The sequence below is a fragment of the Sapajus apella genome, unplaced genomic scaffold, assembly GCF_009761245.1.
Source record: "Sapajus apella isolate SASKATOON/1434 unplaced genomic scaffold, GSC_monkey_1.0 scaffold97, whole genome shotgun sequence".
NCBI lineage: Eukaryota > Metazoa > Chordata > Mammalia > Primates > Cebidae > Sapajus > Sapajus apella.
The window spans coordinates 6,958,326-6,977,763 of record NW_022437037.1 but is presented as its reverse complement, the minus strand read 5'-3'; the positions used below and the strand labels follow the sequence as shown (position 1 = coordinate 6,977,763).

The 19,438-nt window shown below is 39.2% G+C and overlaps 1 protein-coding gene, 1 long non-coding RNA gene and 1 pseudogene across 9 annotated transcripts in view; 2 read left to right on the top strand and 1 right to left on the bottom strand.

The window, feature by feature from the left end:
- Positions 1–19,438, top strand: part of SETX (senataxin) — an 85,191-nt gene that overhangs the window by 40,933 nt on the left and 24,820 nt on the right. For all 7 annotated transcript variants that reach the window (XM_032257680.1, XM_032257678.1, XM_032257679.1 and 4 more), the window contains exons 12-17: positions 10,799–10,972; positions 13,255–13,487; positions 14,481–14,648; positions 15,482–15,638; positions 17,359–17,460; positions 17,656–17,771. In XM_032257680.1, the coding sequence (XP_032113571.1) occupies positions 10,799–10,972; positions 13,255–13,487; positions 14,481–14,648; positions 15,482–15,638; positions 17,359–17,460; positions 17,656–17,771 (950 nt within the window). The remainder of the gene's footprint in view (positions 1–10,798; positions 10,973–13,254; positions 13,488–14,480; positions 14,649–15,481; positions 15,639–17,358; positions 17,461–17,655; positions 17,772–19,438) is intronic.
- On the bottom strand, positions 677–19,263 carry LOC116536016. Its single transcript, XR_004262436.1, has 2 exons — positions 18,753–19,263; positions 677–740 (listed from the first exon to the last, which is right to left on the bottom strand). It is a non-coding gene; the product is annotated as an uncharacterized LOC116536016 (long non-coding RNA).
- Positions 7,127–7,624, top strand: LOC116536015 (annotated as a pseudogene). The gene has a single exon (XR_004262435.1). The product of XR_004262435.1 is annotated as an elongin-B pseudogene (transcript).

Below are 19,438 nucleotides of genomic sequence, written 5' to 3'. Positions count from 1 at the left end.
TTGCTTATTTTGTGACATTTTTCATTTATTCAGCAAATACTGTTTTTATTGATTTGATAGTAGATGATTCTTGATGCCGGGTATGTAGCCGTGAAGAAAATGCAAACTTCCTGCCTTCATGAAGTTTATATTTGATTTATTTTCATGTAATAATTGTGACTATCTTTTCAGAGTTCTTAAATGACAGTGTACAGTATTTAATGGTTGTAGTTATCCCGTTATAAGCATGTTCATTTAACCAGTCATTTTACTTAGACATAAACATTGTTTCTAATTTTCACTATTGTAAATACTCTGAGTAAATCCCTTTGCTAGGCCAAACCATATGTGCATTTTAAGACTTTCAAGTCATATTGTCTGTGCCTACCAAAAAGAATTCCATTTTCATTTCTGACATCAAGATATAAGGATGTGCACCTCTCTTGTTCAGTAATTTAGACCTTTTTTTCCTCCCAGTTCTATATGTGAAAAATATATCCCATTTAAAGCTGGAGTTTTTGTCCCCAAATGTTACTGGTTCTTTGTATTCTTGGGGTTGTGGAAGTAATTGCCTGTTTATGCCCTTCCTCCTTTTATTCTATCAGGGGATATTGTTTTCTTTTTAATTTGTATGCATTGTTACAAGTTTTTTTTCTAATTTCATTATTTGCTCTTCCACTCCCCCACCCACCCCCCCAGACAGGGTCTTATCATGTTGCACATGCTGGCCTCAAACACTTGGGCTCAAACAAACCTCCTGCCTGAGCCGCCAAGTAGCTGGGACTTCTGGGGTGTGCCACTGCTCCCAACTGCTGTTATATTTTTGACATGCAGTTTTTGATGCCAAGATAATTTTAATCTTCATGTATTTAAAACTGCCCTATACTTATTTACAGTTTTATTATATAATTGACCCTTGGACAATGTAGGGTTTAGGAGTGCCAACCTCTTCCACAGTCAAAAATCTGTTTATAATTTGACTCCAAAAACTACTAATAGCTTACTGTTGGCCAGCTAACTTAAAACTTTACTGATAACATAAACAGTCAATTAACATGTAGATTATATGTTACATCTATTATATACTATATTCTTATAATAAAGCTAGGGAAAAACTAAAATCTTAAGGAAGAGAAGATATATTTATTCTTCATTAAGTGGAATGGATCATCATAAAGGTCTTTGTCATAGTCACACTGAGTAGATGGAGGAACAAGAGGAGGGATTTGTCTTGCTCTCTCAGGAGTGGCAGAGATGGAAGAAAATCTGTGAATTAAAATCTATGAATTAGTGGACCTGCGTACTTCAAACCCATCAAACGTACGTTTAGATGCAGTAGCCACAAAGCAGAAAGAAAGCAGGTGTTTTGCCTGACCATGTCATTTGCACACATGGTTTAATAACAGTGAGCCATTTTTAATCAGGGAATGATAACTGTCCTAAAATCCAAGTTCCTAGGTAACAGCCAAGGAGCAGCCTCACAAGGACTTTCAAAGAATAGCAGGCCTGCTATGTTAACTCTTTTCTGCACAGCATGTTTTAATAATGCTGCTGTGATCATCCATGTATCTCTTAGTGCTCTTCTGAATGCATTTTTGTTTAGTTTATATCCAGAAGTAGATTGTGGAATATTAGGGTGTGTATAAGTTCAACTTCAGTAAATAATGCCAAGCTCATTGTACGAAATTATATTCCGGCAGCAGTGTATGAGAAGCTGCATTGTTTCATGTCTTCAGCAATACCTTTGTATGGGTTGTTTCGAGATCTTTAGCTTTCGGGCTGTGTGTATTGAGGGTGTTTTGTGAATTTTTGTCACGTCCTCATTAGGGAGATTGGGCATCTTTTCATGTATTTAGTAGCTCTCTCAGTAACCTCTTTTGGAAAGTGCCTGTTCAAGGCTTTTCTTCATTTTCTGTTGTCTTTTTAAAAATTGATTTGTAGGAGTTGTTTATATAATCTGGATAGAAACCATTTCCTCACTTTGACTTGCATTCTAACTCTTAGTGATGTCTTAAAAATTCCTTTTTCATCCTTTTTGAGAATTGCTTATTTGAACATAGCAAATACATCAGTCTTTTATTGTTAGTGCCTTGTGTCTCATTTCTTAAATGAAGAATAAGAAATCTTTCTCTGTTACAGATTACAAGTTACATTCTCTTGCCTTCCTTTGCCCCCACCCCCATCACCCATGGATCAGGATCTCTTACCTTCTAGAACAAAGATTAGCAAACTACAGCTTGCAGAACCACCTACCCCATGTGTTGTTTTTGTATTGCCCTAGGGTACGGTTTTTATGTACTTATTTCTTTTTTTCTCTCTCTCTTTTTTTTTTTTTTTTTTTTGCAGTAGGATGTTCCTGCATGTACTTTTTTCTTAAATGTAGAGCTGGGGTCTTGTGCTATTGCCCAGGCTGATCTCAAACTCCTGTGTCTGAAGTAATCCTCTTGTGTCATCAACCTTCTGAAGTGCTGGGATTACAGGTGTGACCCACCTTGCCCAGCTGGTTTTACTTCTTTTTTTTTTTTTTTTTTCTTTTTTACATTTTTAAAGCTCTATAAAAAGAAGAGCATGTAACAGACATCATGTGTGGGCCCCAAAGCCCCAAAGAGGAGTTTTGGAAATTTCTTTTTTTTTTTTGGAGACAAAGTCTCACCCAGTCACCAGGCTGTACTTCGGTGGCGTGATCTCGGCTCACTGCAACCTCTGCCTCCGGGGTTCAGGTGATTCTCTGCCTCAGCCTCCCAAGTGGCTGGGAATACAGGCATGTGCCACCCTGCCCAGCGAATTTTTATATTTTTAGTAGAGACAGGGTTTTACCATGTTGGCCAGGATAGTCTCAATCTCTTGACCTCGTGATCCACCCGCCTAGGCCTCCCAAAGTGTTGAGATTACAGGTGTGAGCCACCACACCCGGCTGCTGGGAACACCTTTTCTAGAACATTTGTTGTTTTGTCTGTGACTGAGGCATGGGGGATGGGTTCCATTTTTTTTTCCCCCAAGTGGAGGTCTAATTATCCCAGTACTATTTGTTGAAAGACCATCTGTGCTTCACTGCACATGTGCTTCACATGCTATATTTGTCATGAGTCTAGAGTCCACTTAATGCCTGGGTATCCTTCTGCAGTCTGTTGTTCTTTAGATCATTTGCCTAACCTTGTGCTCATATCACATTGTTTACTTAATCTAGCTTTATAAGAAGTTTTAATACTCGTAGAGCAAATCCTCCTACCATTTTTTTTTTTTTTTTTTTTGAGATGGAGTGTCGATCTGTCACCCAGACTGGAGTGCAGTAGTGTAATCCCAGCTCACTGCAACCTCTACCTCCCAAGGTCAAGCGATTCTCTTGCTTCAGCCTCCTGAGTAGCTAGGACTACCGGTGCGTACCACTATGCCCAGCAAATTTTTGTATTTTTAGTAGAGACCGGGTTTCACCATGTTGGCTAGGGTGATCTTGAACTTTTGGCCTCAAGTGATCCACCCGACTTGCCTCCTAAAGTGTTGATGTGAGCCATGGTGCCTCTCGCCCTCCTACTTTTCTCTACTTTTTGAGTGCCTTGGCTGTTCTTGGCCCTTTGTATTTCCATATAAATTTTAGAGGAAAAGAAGTGGAAATTTGGGAAGAATTGACATCTTTTAATACTTTCTAATTTATGAATAAGGTTGTATGTCTTCAATTATTTAGGTTAAATTTTTTCAGTGTTTTAGTTTTTTGTGAAGAGGTTTTACATATCATCTTTGGTTAGTTTGTCATTTGTAACTTTGTTAGTGAATATTTCTTAAAAATAAGAACTTAAAAATAGGCCGGGCACGGTGGCTCACGCCTGTAATCCCAGCACTTTGGGAGGCTGAGACGGGTGGATCACGAGGTCAAGAGATCGAGACCATCCTGGTCAACATAGTGAAACCCCGTCTCTACTAAAAATACAAAAAATCAGCTGGGCATGGTGGCGCGTGCCTGTAATCCCAGCTACTCAGGAGGCTGAGGCAGGAGAATTGCCTGAACCCAGGAGGCGGAGGTTGCGGTGAGCCGAGATTGCGCCGTTGCACTCCAGCCTGGGTAACAAGAGCGAAACTCCCACTCAAAAAAAAAAAAAAAAAAAAAGAACTTAAAAATAACAATCATACCTAAAAACTTACCAATAATTCCTTCGTATCAGTCAATGTTCAAATTTTCAGTTATAACACCTTTTTTCAGCTTAAGATCCAGATTAGTCCACCCAAAGACATTGGTTGATAGGTCTTTTTGAACTAGAATTCCCTTGTTTTCTTCCCTTACAATTTTTTTTTGCTGAAAAAAATTGAGTTAATTTTGTAGAGTTGATCATGGTCTAGATTTTGCTGATTGCATCTGCTTGGTGGTATTTAGAATGTGTCTCTGTCCTCTGTGTTTTTCTTATAAATTGATAGTTGGATCTACAGAACTGATCCAACTCAGGTTAAATTTTTATTATTTGTTTTTGGCAAAGCTGTCTTATAGTTGGTGATATGTTCCATCCGCAGCAGCAGCTACATGATATCTAGTTTCTTTTTCTGATAATCACAGCTGTTTGTACTTAGTCATTAATTCCGTGAAGGAGGCAAAATGGTGATAATTTAATCATTTCATGTTAGCTTGAATGCTTCTGTAAAGAGAAAATTCTCTACTTCTATTTGGTTATTCATTAGTATAGTTTATAAAGAAAAGGCAGAGTAAATACTTGAATCTTCATCACTTTTCAAAATAATGAGTTTAATGCACTAGTGGGCCAGGTGTGGTGGCTCATGCCTATAATCCCAGCACTTTGGGAGGCCAAGATGGGCAGATCACCTGAGGTCAAGAGTTCAAGATTAGCCTGGCCAACATGACAAAACCCCATCTCTACTGAAAATACAAAAATTAGCTGGGCATGGTGGCACAAGCCTGTGATCCCAGCTGCTCAGGAGGCTGAGGCAGGAGAATCGCTTGAACCAGGTGGGAAAAGATGAAGTGAGCCAAGATTGCACCACTGCACTTCAGCCTGAGCAACAGAGAGAGACTCCATCTCAAAAAAAAAAAAAAAAAAAAAGAATACTGAACTAAACATATTAGCCATTCATTTGGGGTTGTAAAAACCTATTTTGAACAAAAGACTCAAAAATGAAAAGAAATAGAAAGAATTGTTAAAAAAGAAAAGGACACAAAACTGTCTATTATTACAAATGAAAAAAAACAGTTTAACTCAACAGTGGAAAAGCATGAGACACCACCTCAATGAAGTGATGGAAGTTAGCACTGCCAGCGATGAGATTTATCAACGTCATGTACCTCCCAATCTGACAGACTGAGAAGAGCACAACATTACTTCTAATGCAAAACCTGAATTTGACTCACAAGGAAATATCAGAGAAACCCAAACGGAAGGACATTCTGCAAGGTAATTGGACAGTACTCTTTAAAAACATTTAGGCCATGAAAGACAAAGAAGAATGAGGACCAGCCTGTCCTAGACTGAAGGAAACTAAGAAGACATCACAACTGAATGTGATTTGTGATCCTAAATTGGATCCTGGAGCAGAAAATAGACATTTGTGGGAGAACTGGTATGATATGAATAAGGTCTAATTAGCTCTTAGTTTATACCAACTTAAAACCCTGGTTTTGATCATCGTTCTGTATTTATGTAAGATGTTAACATTTGAGGAAGCTTGGTGAAGGTCATAGGAACTCATGTTTTTTAAAAGTCTGAAATTATTTCAAAATAAAAAGTTAATTCCTCCAAGGCAAACCCAACTCCACAGGATTCTTCATCACCTCACTCCATTCCATGCAACTCCCTTCTCCCATAATGAGGGAACTCTGCCTCCTAACAGCAGCTTTCTTACACATTAGCTCTGTTTTACAATATAAAAAATCATTTAAGAACTGTTACTACTATGCCAGTTCTACAACTAACAACAAATTTCATGAATTTTGGCTGTTCTTGTTGCCCAGGCTGGAGTGCAGTGGTGCGATCTCAGCTCACTGCAACCTCTACCTCCTACGTTCAAGCAATTTTCCTGCTTCAGCCTCCCCAGCAACTGGGATTACAGGCATGTGCCACCACACCCGGCTAATTTTGTATTTTTAGTAGAGGAGTTCACCATGTTGACCAGGCTGGTCTCGAACTCCTGACCTCAGGTGATCCACCCACCTCAGCCTCCCAAAGTGCTGGGATTACAGGTATGAGCCACTGCGCCCAGCCAAGGCTGCTATTTCTAAAAGTACTTGTATCACTGTATTTTTTTTTTAGACAGAGTCTTGCTCTGTCTCCAGCTGGAGTGCAGTGGTGCAATCTCGGCTCACTGCAACCTCCGCCTCCTGGGTTCAAGCAATTCTTCCACCTCAGCTTCCCGAGTAGCTGGGACCACAGGCGCGTGCCACCATGCCTGGCTAATATTTTTGTATTTTTAGTAGAGATGGGATTTCACTGTGTTGGCCAGGATGGTCTCGATCTCTTGACCTCATGATCCGCCCACCTCGACCTCACAAAGGTGCTGGGATTACAGGGGTGAGCCACCGTGCCCGGCCTCAACTGTATTCTTAAGGGTTGCTTTTTAAAATTTATCTTTGCTGATTTAATGGTTCAAAAGTCATATATATGTAAAATATACTCTAGCGCTATCAGTTCCATTTATTTATTTAGAGACAGGGTCTTGTTATGTTGCTTAGGCTGGAGTGCAGTGACTATTCACATGTGTGATCATACACACTACAGCCTCAAACTCCTGGGCTCAAGTGATCTTGCTTCAGCCTAATGAATAGCTGGGACCACAGAGGCACCGGCCACTGTGACCAACTCTTTTTATCTATTTTATTATGTGCATGCATTCAGAATTGTCATTATCTTCTGTTAAACCAAAGTACCCCCCTTTTACCTCAAATAAAACTTTCTGGGCCCGGCATGGTGGCTCATGCCTGTAATCCCAGCACTTTGGGAGTCCGGGACAGGCGTTTGAGACCAGCCTGGCCAACATGGCAAAACCCCATCTCTACTAAAAATACAAAAATTGGCTGGGTATGGTGGCAAGCATCTATAATCCTAGCTACTCTTGGAGCTGAGGCAGGAGAATCGCTTAAACTCAGGAGGCAAAATAAAGGTTGCAGTGAGCAGAGATCGGCCACTGTGCTCCAGCCTGGGTAACAGAACAAGACTCTGTATTAAAAATGATAATAATAGAACAGGATGGAGTGCAGCCATGCTGGTACGTCAAGGGGAGAGGCAGCTGCCGCAATAGACGTGTTCCTCATGATCTGGCGCCACAAGATCACCATCTTTTGGGACGCCAAGGAGTCCAGCACAGTGTTCGAGCTGAAGCATATTATTGAGAGCATCCTCAAACAGCCGCCCAACAAGCAGCGGCTGTACAAGGACGACCAGCTCTTGGATGATGGCAAGACACTGGGCGAGTGTGGCTTCACCAGTCAAACAGCACAGCCACAGGCCCCAGCCACCATGGGGCTGGCCTTCTGGGCAGATGACACCTTTGAGGCCCTGTGCATCAAGCCATTCTCCAGCCTGCCCGAGCTGCCTGATACGATGAAGCCCCAGGACTCAGGAAGCAGTGCCAATGAACAAGCAGTGCAGTGAGGTCCCCTAAGAGGCCCATTCCCCCCAGTAAAAGAGATTTGGGAGTCAAAAAAAAAAAATAGTAATAATAATAATGCTTTATCCCTTAATGTCTATTTAGTTTGATATTAACAGAGCTAAGTAAGTTTTCTTTTATTTGGATATACATGGTTATCTTTTACCTACAGGGTTATCTTTTACTTACAATCTAATCCTTGTTTAGGTGTATTACCCGCTAACAGCATATAGCATGCCCAGATTGGTCTTGAAATACCATTTTCAACTAAAATATAGCGAGGCTCCTTAGAAAACTGTAAGTTTATATATGGAATAGAAACAATATATATGATGAACTTGGAACATCCTGTCATAACAGACAGCCCCAGAGCCAGCTAGAAGAAGCTGACTACAATGGACTGAAACACACATGTACGCAATCCATGCACTCATAGTTCTTTTTTTAAGCTTACTTATCTGTTTACTGTTTCATCTTTCAGTTGTATCCAGTTTTGGCTATTAATGAAGGAAGTGGCTGTTAAACGTTAATGTACAAATCTGAATGGACATACATATGTTCTGTAGTCTCATGGATAAATAGGAATGGAATTGTCATGTTTAACTTTATAAGAAGCTGCTAAACTTTCTCAAAGAAGTGTACCATTTTATATTCCTACCAGCATTGTATGAGCATTCCACTTGATCCATTTCCTTGTCCACTTTTTGTTTTGTTGGTGTGTTTTGTTGTTGTTGTTGTTGTTTTATAGACGAGGTCTTGTCATATTGCTCAGGCTGGTCTCAAAGCAGTCCTCCCATCTTGGCTTCCCAAAGTGCTGATATTACAGGTGTAAGCTACTGTGCCCAGCACATTGGTGTTTGTAATTTTGATGATTCAAATGGGTGTGTATAGTATGTCATTGTGGCTTTAATTTACATTTGTAGAATGGCTGACAATGTTTAGCATATTTTTACACATTTACTGGCAATGTACATATCCCCTTCATGTATCTTTCCTCCATTTTTAGTTGGATTGTTTGTCTTATTTTTACTTCTCATTTTTCAGTTCTTTTTATATTCTGGAGACAAGTTATTTATCAGCTTTATATATTGAAAACATTTACTCTTAATCAGTGGACTGCCTTTTAATTTTCCTAACAGTATCTTTCAAAGAGCAAAAGTTTTAATTTTGATGGCATCCAGTTTATCAGTGTTTTTCTTTTATGGTTTATGCTTTTTGTATCCTAAGAAACATTTACCTAACCCATGGTCACAATTTTCTGCTTCTTTTTTCCTTTCTTTTTTTTTTTTTTTTTTTTTTTTTTTTTGAGACAGAGACTCGCTATGTCACCAGGCGCTAGGCTGGAGTACAGTGGCACAATCTCAGCTCACTGCAACCTCCGCCTCCCAGGTTCAAGCAATTCTTCTGCCTCAGCCTCCTGAGTAGCTGGGACTACAGACGTGTGTCACCGCGCCCAGCTAAGTTTTATATTTTAGTAGAGACGAGGTTTTACTATTGTTGGCCAGGATGGTCTCGATCTCGACCTCGTGATCCGCCTGCCTCAGCCTCCCAAAGTTCTCCTCCTCTTTTTTTCTAAATTTTGTAGTTTAATTTTTGTGTTCGTGTTGATGACCATTTCAATTTTATTTTTATATGTGACATATGTAAGGATTAAGGGGTGTTTTGCTTTTTTAAATGTAGAAGTCAGGTGCAGTGTTTCATGCTTGTAATGTCAACACTTTAGGAGCCCAAAACAGGAGGATCACTTGAGGCCAGGAGTTTGAGACCAGTCTGGCAACATAGCAAGACCCTGTCTCTACAGAAAAGTAAAAAAAAATAGCTGAACATGGACAATACACACCTGTGGTCCCAGTGACATGGGAGGCTGAGGAAGGAGGATCGCTTGAGCCCAAGTGTTCCAGGCTGCAGTGAGCTGTGATCATGCCACTGCACTCCACTCTGGGAGATAGAACAAGACCCAGTCTCTAAAAAATATAAAAACACTGTAAAAATAGGCGCTCAGATTTAGTGATCCTTCTTAAAAAACGTAGTTTTCTCATTGTCATTCAGTAACTTGGCACGTTAATCAGAATATCAGTTGACCTTGATTGCAGGTGTGTTTTTAGACACTGTGTTCTGTTTTCTTTATCTGTATAGCTGCCTTACACCAATACCACAGTCTCTTATTGTTGCTTTATAAAAAATACTGAAATTGAATAGTTTAAGCCTTCCAGTTTTGTTCTTTGTAAAAAGAAGTTTCTTTGTATTGTCATCAGTTTTGAATCAACTTGTCAACATTTATAAACATGCCCGCTGGTATTTTTACTAGGATTGCTTTGACTCTAAAGATTAATTTGGGGCGAGCTGACATTTAACAGTATTGAGCCTTGGGCCTTGAACTTAGTACATTTCTTTATTTATTTAGGCTGTCTTCAGTTTCTCTCAGCAGTGTTTTGTATTTTCCAGAGTATAGGGTTAGATTTAGCAGTTGGTACTGAACTTTATTCCAGTGCTTTCTCTGTTTTCCTAGTCCCACTTAGTTTACAACCACCTTTTCCTACTTGGAATTTGTTTCAAATGCATAGAAGTTTCAAAATTCTTGTATGTACAGTCCTGTGTCACTTGATGGGAATATGTTCTCAGAAATGTGTCAGGCAATTTCATTATCCTGTTGATATTGTAAGAAGTAAGAGTGTAGTTACTTACAACAACCTAGGTGATGTAGCCTACCACACACCTAGGCTACCAAAGTGTACAGCATGTTACCGTACTGAATACTATAGATAATTGTAACATGGGGAGGTATTTGTGTATTTAAACATAGAAAAGATACAGTAAAAATATAATCTTACGGGACCACTATTGTATAGCTGGTCTGACCAAAACATCATTATGTAGTGTATAACTACTTGGATCTCTTTCTGAATTTTCTTTAGGGGTTTTGAAAGTTGGAAACAAATGAGAGAATCTCAATTAAAAACCAGAATAAACCTAAAGGAAAAAATGTATTTGCTACTTTTCAATATTATGATTTTATCTACTTTGGCCTTATAGCAGTTTTAAAGAAAACTTTATATTATATAATTGGTATTTTTTAATACTTTAAGATTTTGATTGGATTAGATTACCATTTTAAAGTATATGCAGAGTCCACTAGTGCTGTGTATTTTTGAACTTAATCCAAGGATTTGATTTAAGTTAACCTTATTTAAAATAATTGTTTGAGTTAGATAATTTCTGATTTTTTGTTGTTTCATAGTTTATCTGGAAGAATGTGAACTGGCTAAACAACTTTATCCAAAGGAAAACGATTTGGTGTTTTTAATTCCTGAGAGAATAAATGAAGAGAAGAAAGATACAGAGGGAAATGACATGCAAGATCTCCGTGAATATCATTGTGGTTATGTTCATAAATTCCGCCGCACTTCAGTCAGTAAGTAAATAATGAGGCACGGACAAGAAAATGTCAGATACAAGCTCATCTTCTAATTTCCTTCTAAATTGTGTATATCAAGTATATTTGATATACATTACCAAACATGTTTTTGCTATGTGATTACTTACCATTCAGAGTCTCTTTTCTAGGTTTTCTAGACTTCCCTGGAAAAGATCCCATATTTATTTTTGTAATGTTCTATCCTTTTGTTACATTTATCTGTCATTGCGTTTGCTCTAAAGTGGACCGTTTGCAAACCATCTGTTGTTTCTTAAATTACATTTCATCCTTGGTTTTGTGGCCAATCACTAATGAGATGACCAAACATAAAACTCACTGTGGCCGGCCGCGGTGGCTCACGCCTGTAATCCCAGCACTTTGGGAGGCCGAGGCGTGTGGATCACGAGGTTAAGAGATTGAGACCATCCTGGTCAACATGGTGAAACCCCGTCTCTACTAAAAATACAAAAAATCAGCTGGGCATGGTGGCGCATGCCTGTAATCCCAGCTACTCAGGAGGCTGAGGCAGGAGAATTGCCTGAACCCAGGAGGCGGAGGTTGTGGTGAGCCGAGATCGCGCCATTGCACTCCAGCCTGGGCAACAAGAGCGAAACTCTGTCTCAAAAAAAAAAAAAAAAACTCACCGTAAGGCAGCTTGAAGTATCTGCTTATATCACTTTCATCCACTATATGTCTCTCCCTAGGTAATGTCATAACAAAAGTGTTAGCCTAAATTTAACAAATACCTGATGTATGCTAGACAATGAGACTTGTCCGTCTTATGTACACCTATAATCTTCCCCAGAGCCCTAAAAGGTAGTAGAAATGATTCCTTGCTTATCAAGAAACCATGGCTCAGGGATGTTAAGTAAGCTATTCAAGGCTGTCATGAGTATTAAGTGGTAAGGCCAGAATTGAAACCTACTTTTGTTTGACGTTCTTTTTCTTATGCCAAACTGCCTTTTTGGCATTGGTAAGTTTCTTAGTCTTAGTTATATGAAGAGAATAACATTATTTCATTATTTCGTCTCCTTTTTGCATGATATCTTAAAAGTAGCAATAAAGTGTGTCAGCATTATACTGCATTATAGCAGGTGTACCATGTTTATTTGTGTGCTCAGGGCTTAATACTGTAGAATGTAGGATGAATTTAGAAGAGTTGCAATGAGGGTTGATGGTTTACTCTGTGCTTTTGGCTCTTGCCAAATTTATAGTTCTAAGGCAGTCTCCTTCCCTGAACTCCTCATAGATCAAAACCGTCTCTCTTGGTATCTCCATTTGTAAAGTGTTCGACATTTCAAACCCACTAGTCCAAAAGCTGACACCTGATTTTCTGCCTGACATCTGCACTTGCTTCATTCTTTCCCATCTTATTAATTGGGGCCTCCATTCTTTCAGTTACGTAGGCCAAAAACCTTGGAGTCATCCATGATCCTTACTTCTCTCACACCTCGCTTCTAATTTGTCAGCAGATCTGATTGACTTTTCCTTTCCAATATATCTGAAATCCAGTTCCCACCTCTACTATTACATCCTGGTCCAAGCTATCATTAAATTTTACCTAAATTACTGCAGTAACCTTGTAAGTGGTCTTTTTGTTTCTATACTTCTCTCATTGTAGTTATTCTTTGTTCTGAGGTAAGTAAGAGTGGTTCTTTTAGTTTGTGAGATAGAGCATGTTATTTCCCTACACAGAGTGCCCTATGGCTTCCTACCTGATCCTGAATAGCATTCAGAATCATTATTGTGATCTGCACAGCCCTATAAAATATAGCCCCATTTTACTCAGTCGCTAAGCGTTCCTCTCCCTGTTTTTCCTGCTAGCCATATTAGCCTTCTCGTTATTTCTAAGATATTCCTGGCACGTCTCTCTTACGATCTTTGCAGTTGCTGATTTTCTGCGTATAGCATTGTTTACCCCCTGCTAAGTGCATACTCCCTTACTTCAAGTCTCTGCTCAAATATTTCATCAGGAAGACCTTCCCGGACCAGCTTATCCACCTCCATCCGCATCACTTTCTCCCTTTGTCTGCTTTCTTCATAGCACTTAGTACCACCTGACATATTTATTTGGTTGTCTGCCTCCCTTTTCTAGAAAGTAATCTTCTAGAGGACAGAGCATTACTGGTTTCAGGAAGCAGTCCATAAATATTTATTGGGTAAATTATGTAAATAATATCCCAAAATATGTTAAAAATACTTAATTCTGTATAATCTTTTAAAGTAGGCAACATTATTCAGTGATAACTGAAATTACCTTTTCTCTTTCTTGATGATAGTGCGTAATGGAAAATTTGAGTGTTACCTTTCCATCCAGACTCAAGAGAACTTTCCAGCCAATTTAAACGAACTTGTGAATTGTATTGTAATCAGTTCTCTGGTGACTACACAAAGGAAGTTGAAAGCCATGTCTCTGTTGGGTAGTCGGAACCAACTGGCTAGAGCTGTTCTGAATCCAAACCCTATGGACTTCTGTACAAAAGATTTACTAACTACAACATCTGAGAGAATTGTGAGTGTTGATTATATCATAGTAGATAGTGTCATGTCAGTATGTTAAAGCATCATATTTTTTAGCTGCTGCATATTCCTACATGTCTACAACAAAGACATGTTCACGGTGAACACAGTTTAGTGATTACTTTAAAATTGCGAAGTATGCAATTAGGTTAGTCAGCTTACCGCAGAAAAAGATACAGTACAGTAAGAGTCTAAGGTGTGCTAGAAGAGCAACATTAAAATGTTAGGTCAGCAGCCTGCTGCCTACTTAATGTGCATTAGGTGAGAAGTCTCAGGTTTAGTGGTGTTAAAAATTTACATTTGAATGATTGATGGAGAATTGGCTGTTATTGTTGGAAATGCAAGGATGAAGTTGTCATCTGAACATGTGAAGCTGTGTATACCCTCTAGGAAATTAACACAGAAATGCAAAAGGAAACTAATATTATTTGTATACTGTGGCTTTCATGTGCATTATCTCAGTGTGTCCTCATCTTTTAAGAAATCCTAGATTTAATGAGTAACAGAGTCCAAGGCTTAGGTTAGGAGTGTAGTGACCTAGCTTGTAAGTGAAAGTGAAGCTTAGACCCAGATCTGACCCTGAAATTCATGCTTTTTCCACTGTAACACATTGTGTTAGGAAATAAATAGTCTTGGAATGTTTTCACTAAGGAGAAAATTAACTAAAGAAGGAATAAAACAGTAAATAGAAGAAATGTTATAAATTAGTGAATGCAGTTTGTTGTGATTATAAGAATAAGAAATAAAAATGCAGTTGTGGTATTTGTAAGTACTTGAAGCCTCAGACACTATTAGTAATTAGTAAGTAATTAGCTTTCTTTCCCGTAGTGAATGTGTTTTTTTAGGTTAAAGGTCAATTTGGTGTCTGTGTCTTGCCTGACCATAACCAAAGCTTTGACACATTAAAAGAAATTTGAACAGGTCTTTTTCATGGTCCTCCTTTCATATTCCACTTTCAATCTATATAAATGTGTTTTTTATATAGATTTCCTACTTAAGAGATTTCAATGAAGACCAAAAGAAAGCAATAGAAACTGCATATGCTATGGTGAAACACTCACCATCAGTTGCCAAAATCTGCCTGATTCATGGACCACCTGGAACAGGAAAATCAAAAACAATTGTTGGCCTCCTTTATCGCCTACTGACAGAGGTTGGTATGGGTGAAGGCACTGATGCTGTTAACTAGATGCATCATTTTACTTTACTCGAGTTAACTGACATGTATATAAGTATTAACATGCCTTTTCCTCTTCACTTTGTGCATATTTTTTATGTTATGTGTAACTGTGTCAGAGAAAGGGGTGGCAGAGGGAGGAAAGGTTATGATAAACAGAGGAAGAAGACTATATCTTATGTAAAACAAATTGTAAAGACTAGACTGATCGTCGTCAGGCTTCATTATAGGTCACATCTACTGCTGTGAATGCTGGGCTACAATTTGGTTGGATTGTGGGGTTTTTTTTTGAGACAGGAGTCTCGCTGTCACCCAGGCTGGAGTGCAGTGGCACAATCTCGGCTCACTGCAACGTGCGCCTCCCAGGTTCAAGCAATTCTCCTGGCTCTGCCTCCCGAGTAGCTGGGATTACAGCTGTACACCATCACTCACAGCTAATTTTTGTGTTTTTAGTAGAGACAGGGTTTCGCCATGTTGGCCATGCTGGTCTTGAACTCCTGACCTCAGGTGATCCACCTGTCTTGGCCTCCCTAAGTGCTAGGATTACAGGTGTGAGCCACTGTGCCTGGCCTGGATTGAGTATTGATTAAATTAAGTGAATGATAAAGTAAAGCTCAGAGCAGTTATGACAGAATTTTATGCTGGAGTAATTTTAATATCAGTGTAAGATGTAGATGCTTTTATTTATTTTTAACTTTATGAGAACTTTCAAAAATACATGGAAGTAAAGCCAAACTGTAAAGCTATGTAACAGAGCTCACCCATATTTTTTGTGTGTGTGTTTGTTATGTGTATGTGGCAAATTGTAGAACCAGAGGAAGGGGCATTCAGATGAAAATTCCAATGCCAAAATCAAACAAAACCGTGTCCTCGTGTGTGCACCTTCCAACGCGGCTGTTGATGAACTCATGAAAAAAATTATTCTTGAATTCAAAGAAAAATGTAAAGACAAGAAGAATCCTTTAGGTATGATACTTTTGTGGATTTTTAATTTGTTTTTGTTTTCAATGTTAAGTGTGGGCAGTTTTGAATGACAAAGGAAAGAGCAAGCCAGTCCTGGTAATAGCTTCTACTTGAATCTGTGGATTGTGAATTCATTTAGCAAGTATTTCATTGAACATTTACCCTGTGCCAGGTACTGAGGTTTCAACAGTGAAGCCTTCAAGGAGACACACAGCCTAGTGAGGATGTTGACAGGTCAGTACAGAGTGATAAGTTCCATAGTGGGGCTAAAATGTGGGGTGTTTCAGATGCCTCAGAGGGACTCTGATTCAGTTGTGTGAGGGTTAGGAAGAAGCAGTTAGGAGTTAGCCACAGCCAGTAGAGGGATAGGGCATACTTAAGCAGAGATTGCCATTAAAAAAAAAGAAGAAGAATCAGGGCAAGAGAACCTTAGATGGTTCATGAGGTTCCTAGAGTATTAGGTGGTGGTGAAAGACGAGGGTTCGAGTAAGCACAGGTTTATTGAAACGGTAAAAATAATGATTGTTTACAATTACTTAGTATTTATTATGTGTCAGTAATTCTCAAAATAATGCCATGAACTTCGTGTTAACCCTACTATTTGCATTTTATAGGTGGGGAAACTGAAGCTTAGAAATGTTAAATATACCAGAGGGATAACTTTTTTCAGTAGAATTTACATAATAATGAAGAGCATTACAACAGATGATTGAAGGCACTAAAGTGAAGATGTGAAATTATTTCATTTTATTTAGCCTTAACACTTGCTCTTCATATCACTCGTATTGAGTAGTATAGTTATAGCTTTGTATTTGACTACTTTGCCAAGCTCATATGTCTCATCTTCTTACCAAATTTAATTTTCCTTAAGGATACCTTTTAACAAGATTTGATTTATCAGACTCCAAATACAGTGGCTTAAATGTAATAGAAGTTTACTTCTCTTTTTTTGTTCAAGAGCCCAGAGGTGGGCAGTTCAGGACTGGTACCAGAGTCACTGGTATGACGACTCTGCCTTAGAGAGTCCTTGGAGACCCAGGCTCCGTCTGGTTGCTCCACCATGTGGGGCCTGCATGCTTTAGTGCACCTGTGGTTAGGATGGCTGCTCCAGCTCCAGCAAGCATGAGGAAAAGATGAAGAAGGGGCAGAGGGAACATACTAGCCATGTTATAAGGAAAGTTTCTAGGTCCTGCCAATAGCACCTCTGCTTATTTTCTTTTGGCCACACCAAGGTATAAGATAGGCTGGAACATGTCATCTTTATTCTGAGGGATCACACACATTTTTCCATATATTACATATGTATTCCCTACACGTAAAATTCATTTGCTCTCAAAACATAGCAGTATATTGTATGGTGGTGCATGCTACCATGCCCAGGTAATTTTTGTATTTTTAGTAGAGACGGTATTTCACCATATTGGTAGGCTGGTCTCGAACTCCTGACCTCAGGTGGTCGCCTGCCTGGCCCTCCTAAAGTGCTGGGATGGCCTTTTATTAGGTAGAAGTGATAAGTACTTGCCTTATAGGGTTGTTAGGAAGAATATCTGAAATAATGTATGAGAAGTTTGTGGTGTAGTCCCTGGTATCTAGTTAATTGGAAGTTCATATTAGCTCCCTTCTCTGATTATTAATATATTTACTTAGAAATAGATACTATGTATAGAGACAGGCTTTATCCACAGTGTCCTTATTAGTCCTTAAATGTGATTCTTATCAACAGGAAACTGTGGAGATATCAATTTAGTACGACTGGGTCCAGAAAAGTCTATTAATAACGAGGTTCTAAAGTTCAGTTTGGACAGCCAAGTAAACCACAGAATGAGTAAGTACTGAATGTGGTCTATACTAGTGTTTCCTCTGTTTTGTTTGGTGGAAAATGACTTGGACACTAAAGGTAATTTGAAGACTTGAGAATTAGTCTGGCTTTGGCAACTGAGTTTTTCTTCTCATTGTGCTGTATGTGTGTGTTGGTTAGAATTAGAATAGAATATAATTTTTTATTTGTTATTTTTATTAGAAAAAGACTTACCTTCTCATGTTCAGGAGATGCATAGAAGAAAGGAATTTCTAGATTATCAGTTGGATGAACTTTCCCGGCAGCGAGCTCTCTGCCGAGGTGGACGGGAAATACAGGTATCTTTGCATTTCTTAAATAATAACTCAGGTAAACAAACTAGTTAACAATTTTGGTTTTTGTTTGGTTTGGTTTTTTTTTGGAGACAGAGTCTTGCTCTGTCTCCCATGCTGGAGTGCAGTAGCATGATTCTGGCTCACTGTAGCCTCAACTCCCTGGGTTCAAGCAATTTTCCTGCCTTAACCTCCCGAGTAGCTGGGATTACTAGGACGTGCCACCACACCAGCTAATTTTTTGTATTTTTAGTGGAGGTGGGGTTTCACCATGTTGGCCAGGCTAGTCTTAAACTCCTGGCCTCAAGTTGATCTGCCCAACTTGGCATCCAAAGTGCCAGGATTACAGATGTGAGCCACTGCGGCCAACCTGATTAATGAGAATTTAATACCCTTTATTTATTGGGGAATGGCATGATTCATGTATAAAATTGTGTACTAAGACACTAAAAATGTGTCTCAGGTTAACATATTTCTTTTTGCCTTTTATTTTTTGTCCTCTTGGCTTTAATTTTTTTTTTTTTTCATTTTTTCTTTCATTAAAATTTATTTTTTTAAATTTTTTAAAAACCTTTTTTGCAAAGGGCAAGATGGTCTAGTAAAGATTTTCGGTTTTGCGAGCTGTGTGGTCGTCCTCTGTTGCAGCTCTTCAGCTCTGCTTTTGGTAGCACAAGGCAGCCATAAACGATATATAAACAAGTGGATGTGGCTGTGTTCTAGTAAAACATTATTTACAAAAACAAATGGTATGTTGCATTTTTGTTTGTTTTCGGGATAGGTCTCACTTTGTGGCCCAGGTGCAGTGGTACAATTGTGGTTCAATGTAACCTCAAGCTCTTGGGCTTAAACGAGCTCTCTTCCTGCCTCAGCCTCTTGAGTGGGACAGGTGCCATCATGCCTGGCTAATTTTTTTGTTTTCTGTAGAAACTGGATCTTGCCATGTTGCCCAGGGTAGTCTGAACTTCTTGCCTCAAGCAGTCCTCTCACCTTAGCCTCCCAAAGTGCTGGGATTATAGGTGTGAGTCCCTGCTCCTGGCCTTGCATTTGGCTTATAGGCTGTACTGCCTTGTATTAAAGGTATATTCAGTTTACTAATTATCTTTCAGTTCCAAGTTAAAGAAACCCAGTTCAAATTAGGTTAGACAAAAAGGGAATTAGCTTCAGTATGGGTAGATCTAGAGGATCAAACAGTATCATTTTTCCATTCCATGGTTTGTTTTTCTGTGTGCCAGCCATTTCTTCTCCGGGAGAAGGTGAGTGTCAGCATCTCAGGGTTTCTACCATCCCAGCTTAGAAACCCCACAGGGAGAGACTCGGTCTTTCTCTTAGCATCCATGTATCCAAAGAAGGAGTTAGTTTAGTCCCTGGGGGAGCAAGCAGGGTGTAATCCCTAATTTTAAGAAGATGGGTGTCATGATTGGCCAGGCCTGTATCAGATGCCCATCACTGTGACCAGAGGAATGGTTAGGGTGCGATTAAACAGCCTCATTTGAATCACCTGGAAGGTAAAGGGCAGAGTGATGCTCTCAGGGCTGGTCCAGCTAAGACAGCACACGTGCAGTGCACAGGACACAGCTGAGTCTTCCACAGCAGCATGCAGAGTGTGTCAGTACTTGTGAAGAGGAAATAAGCTGGGTAAATACATTTTTCATTGGGAAAATATAGGCTTTTTT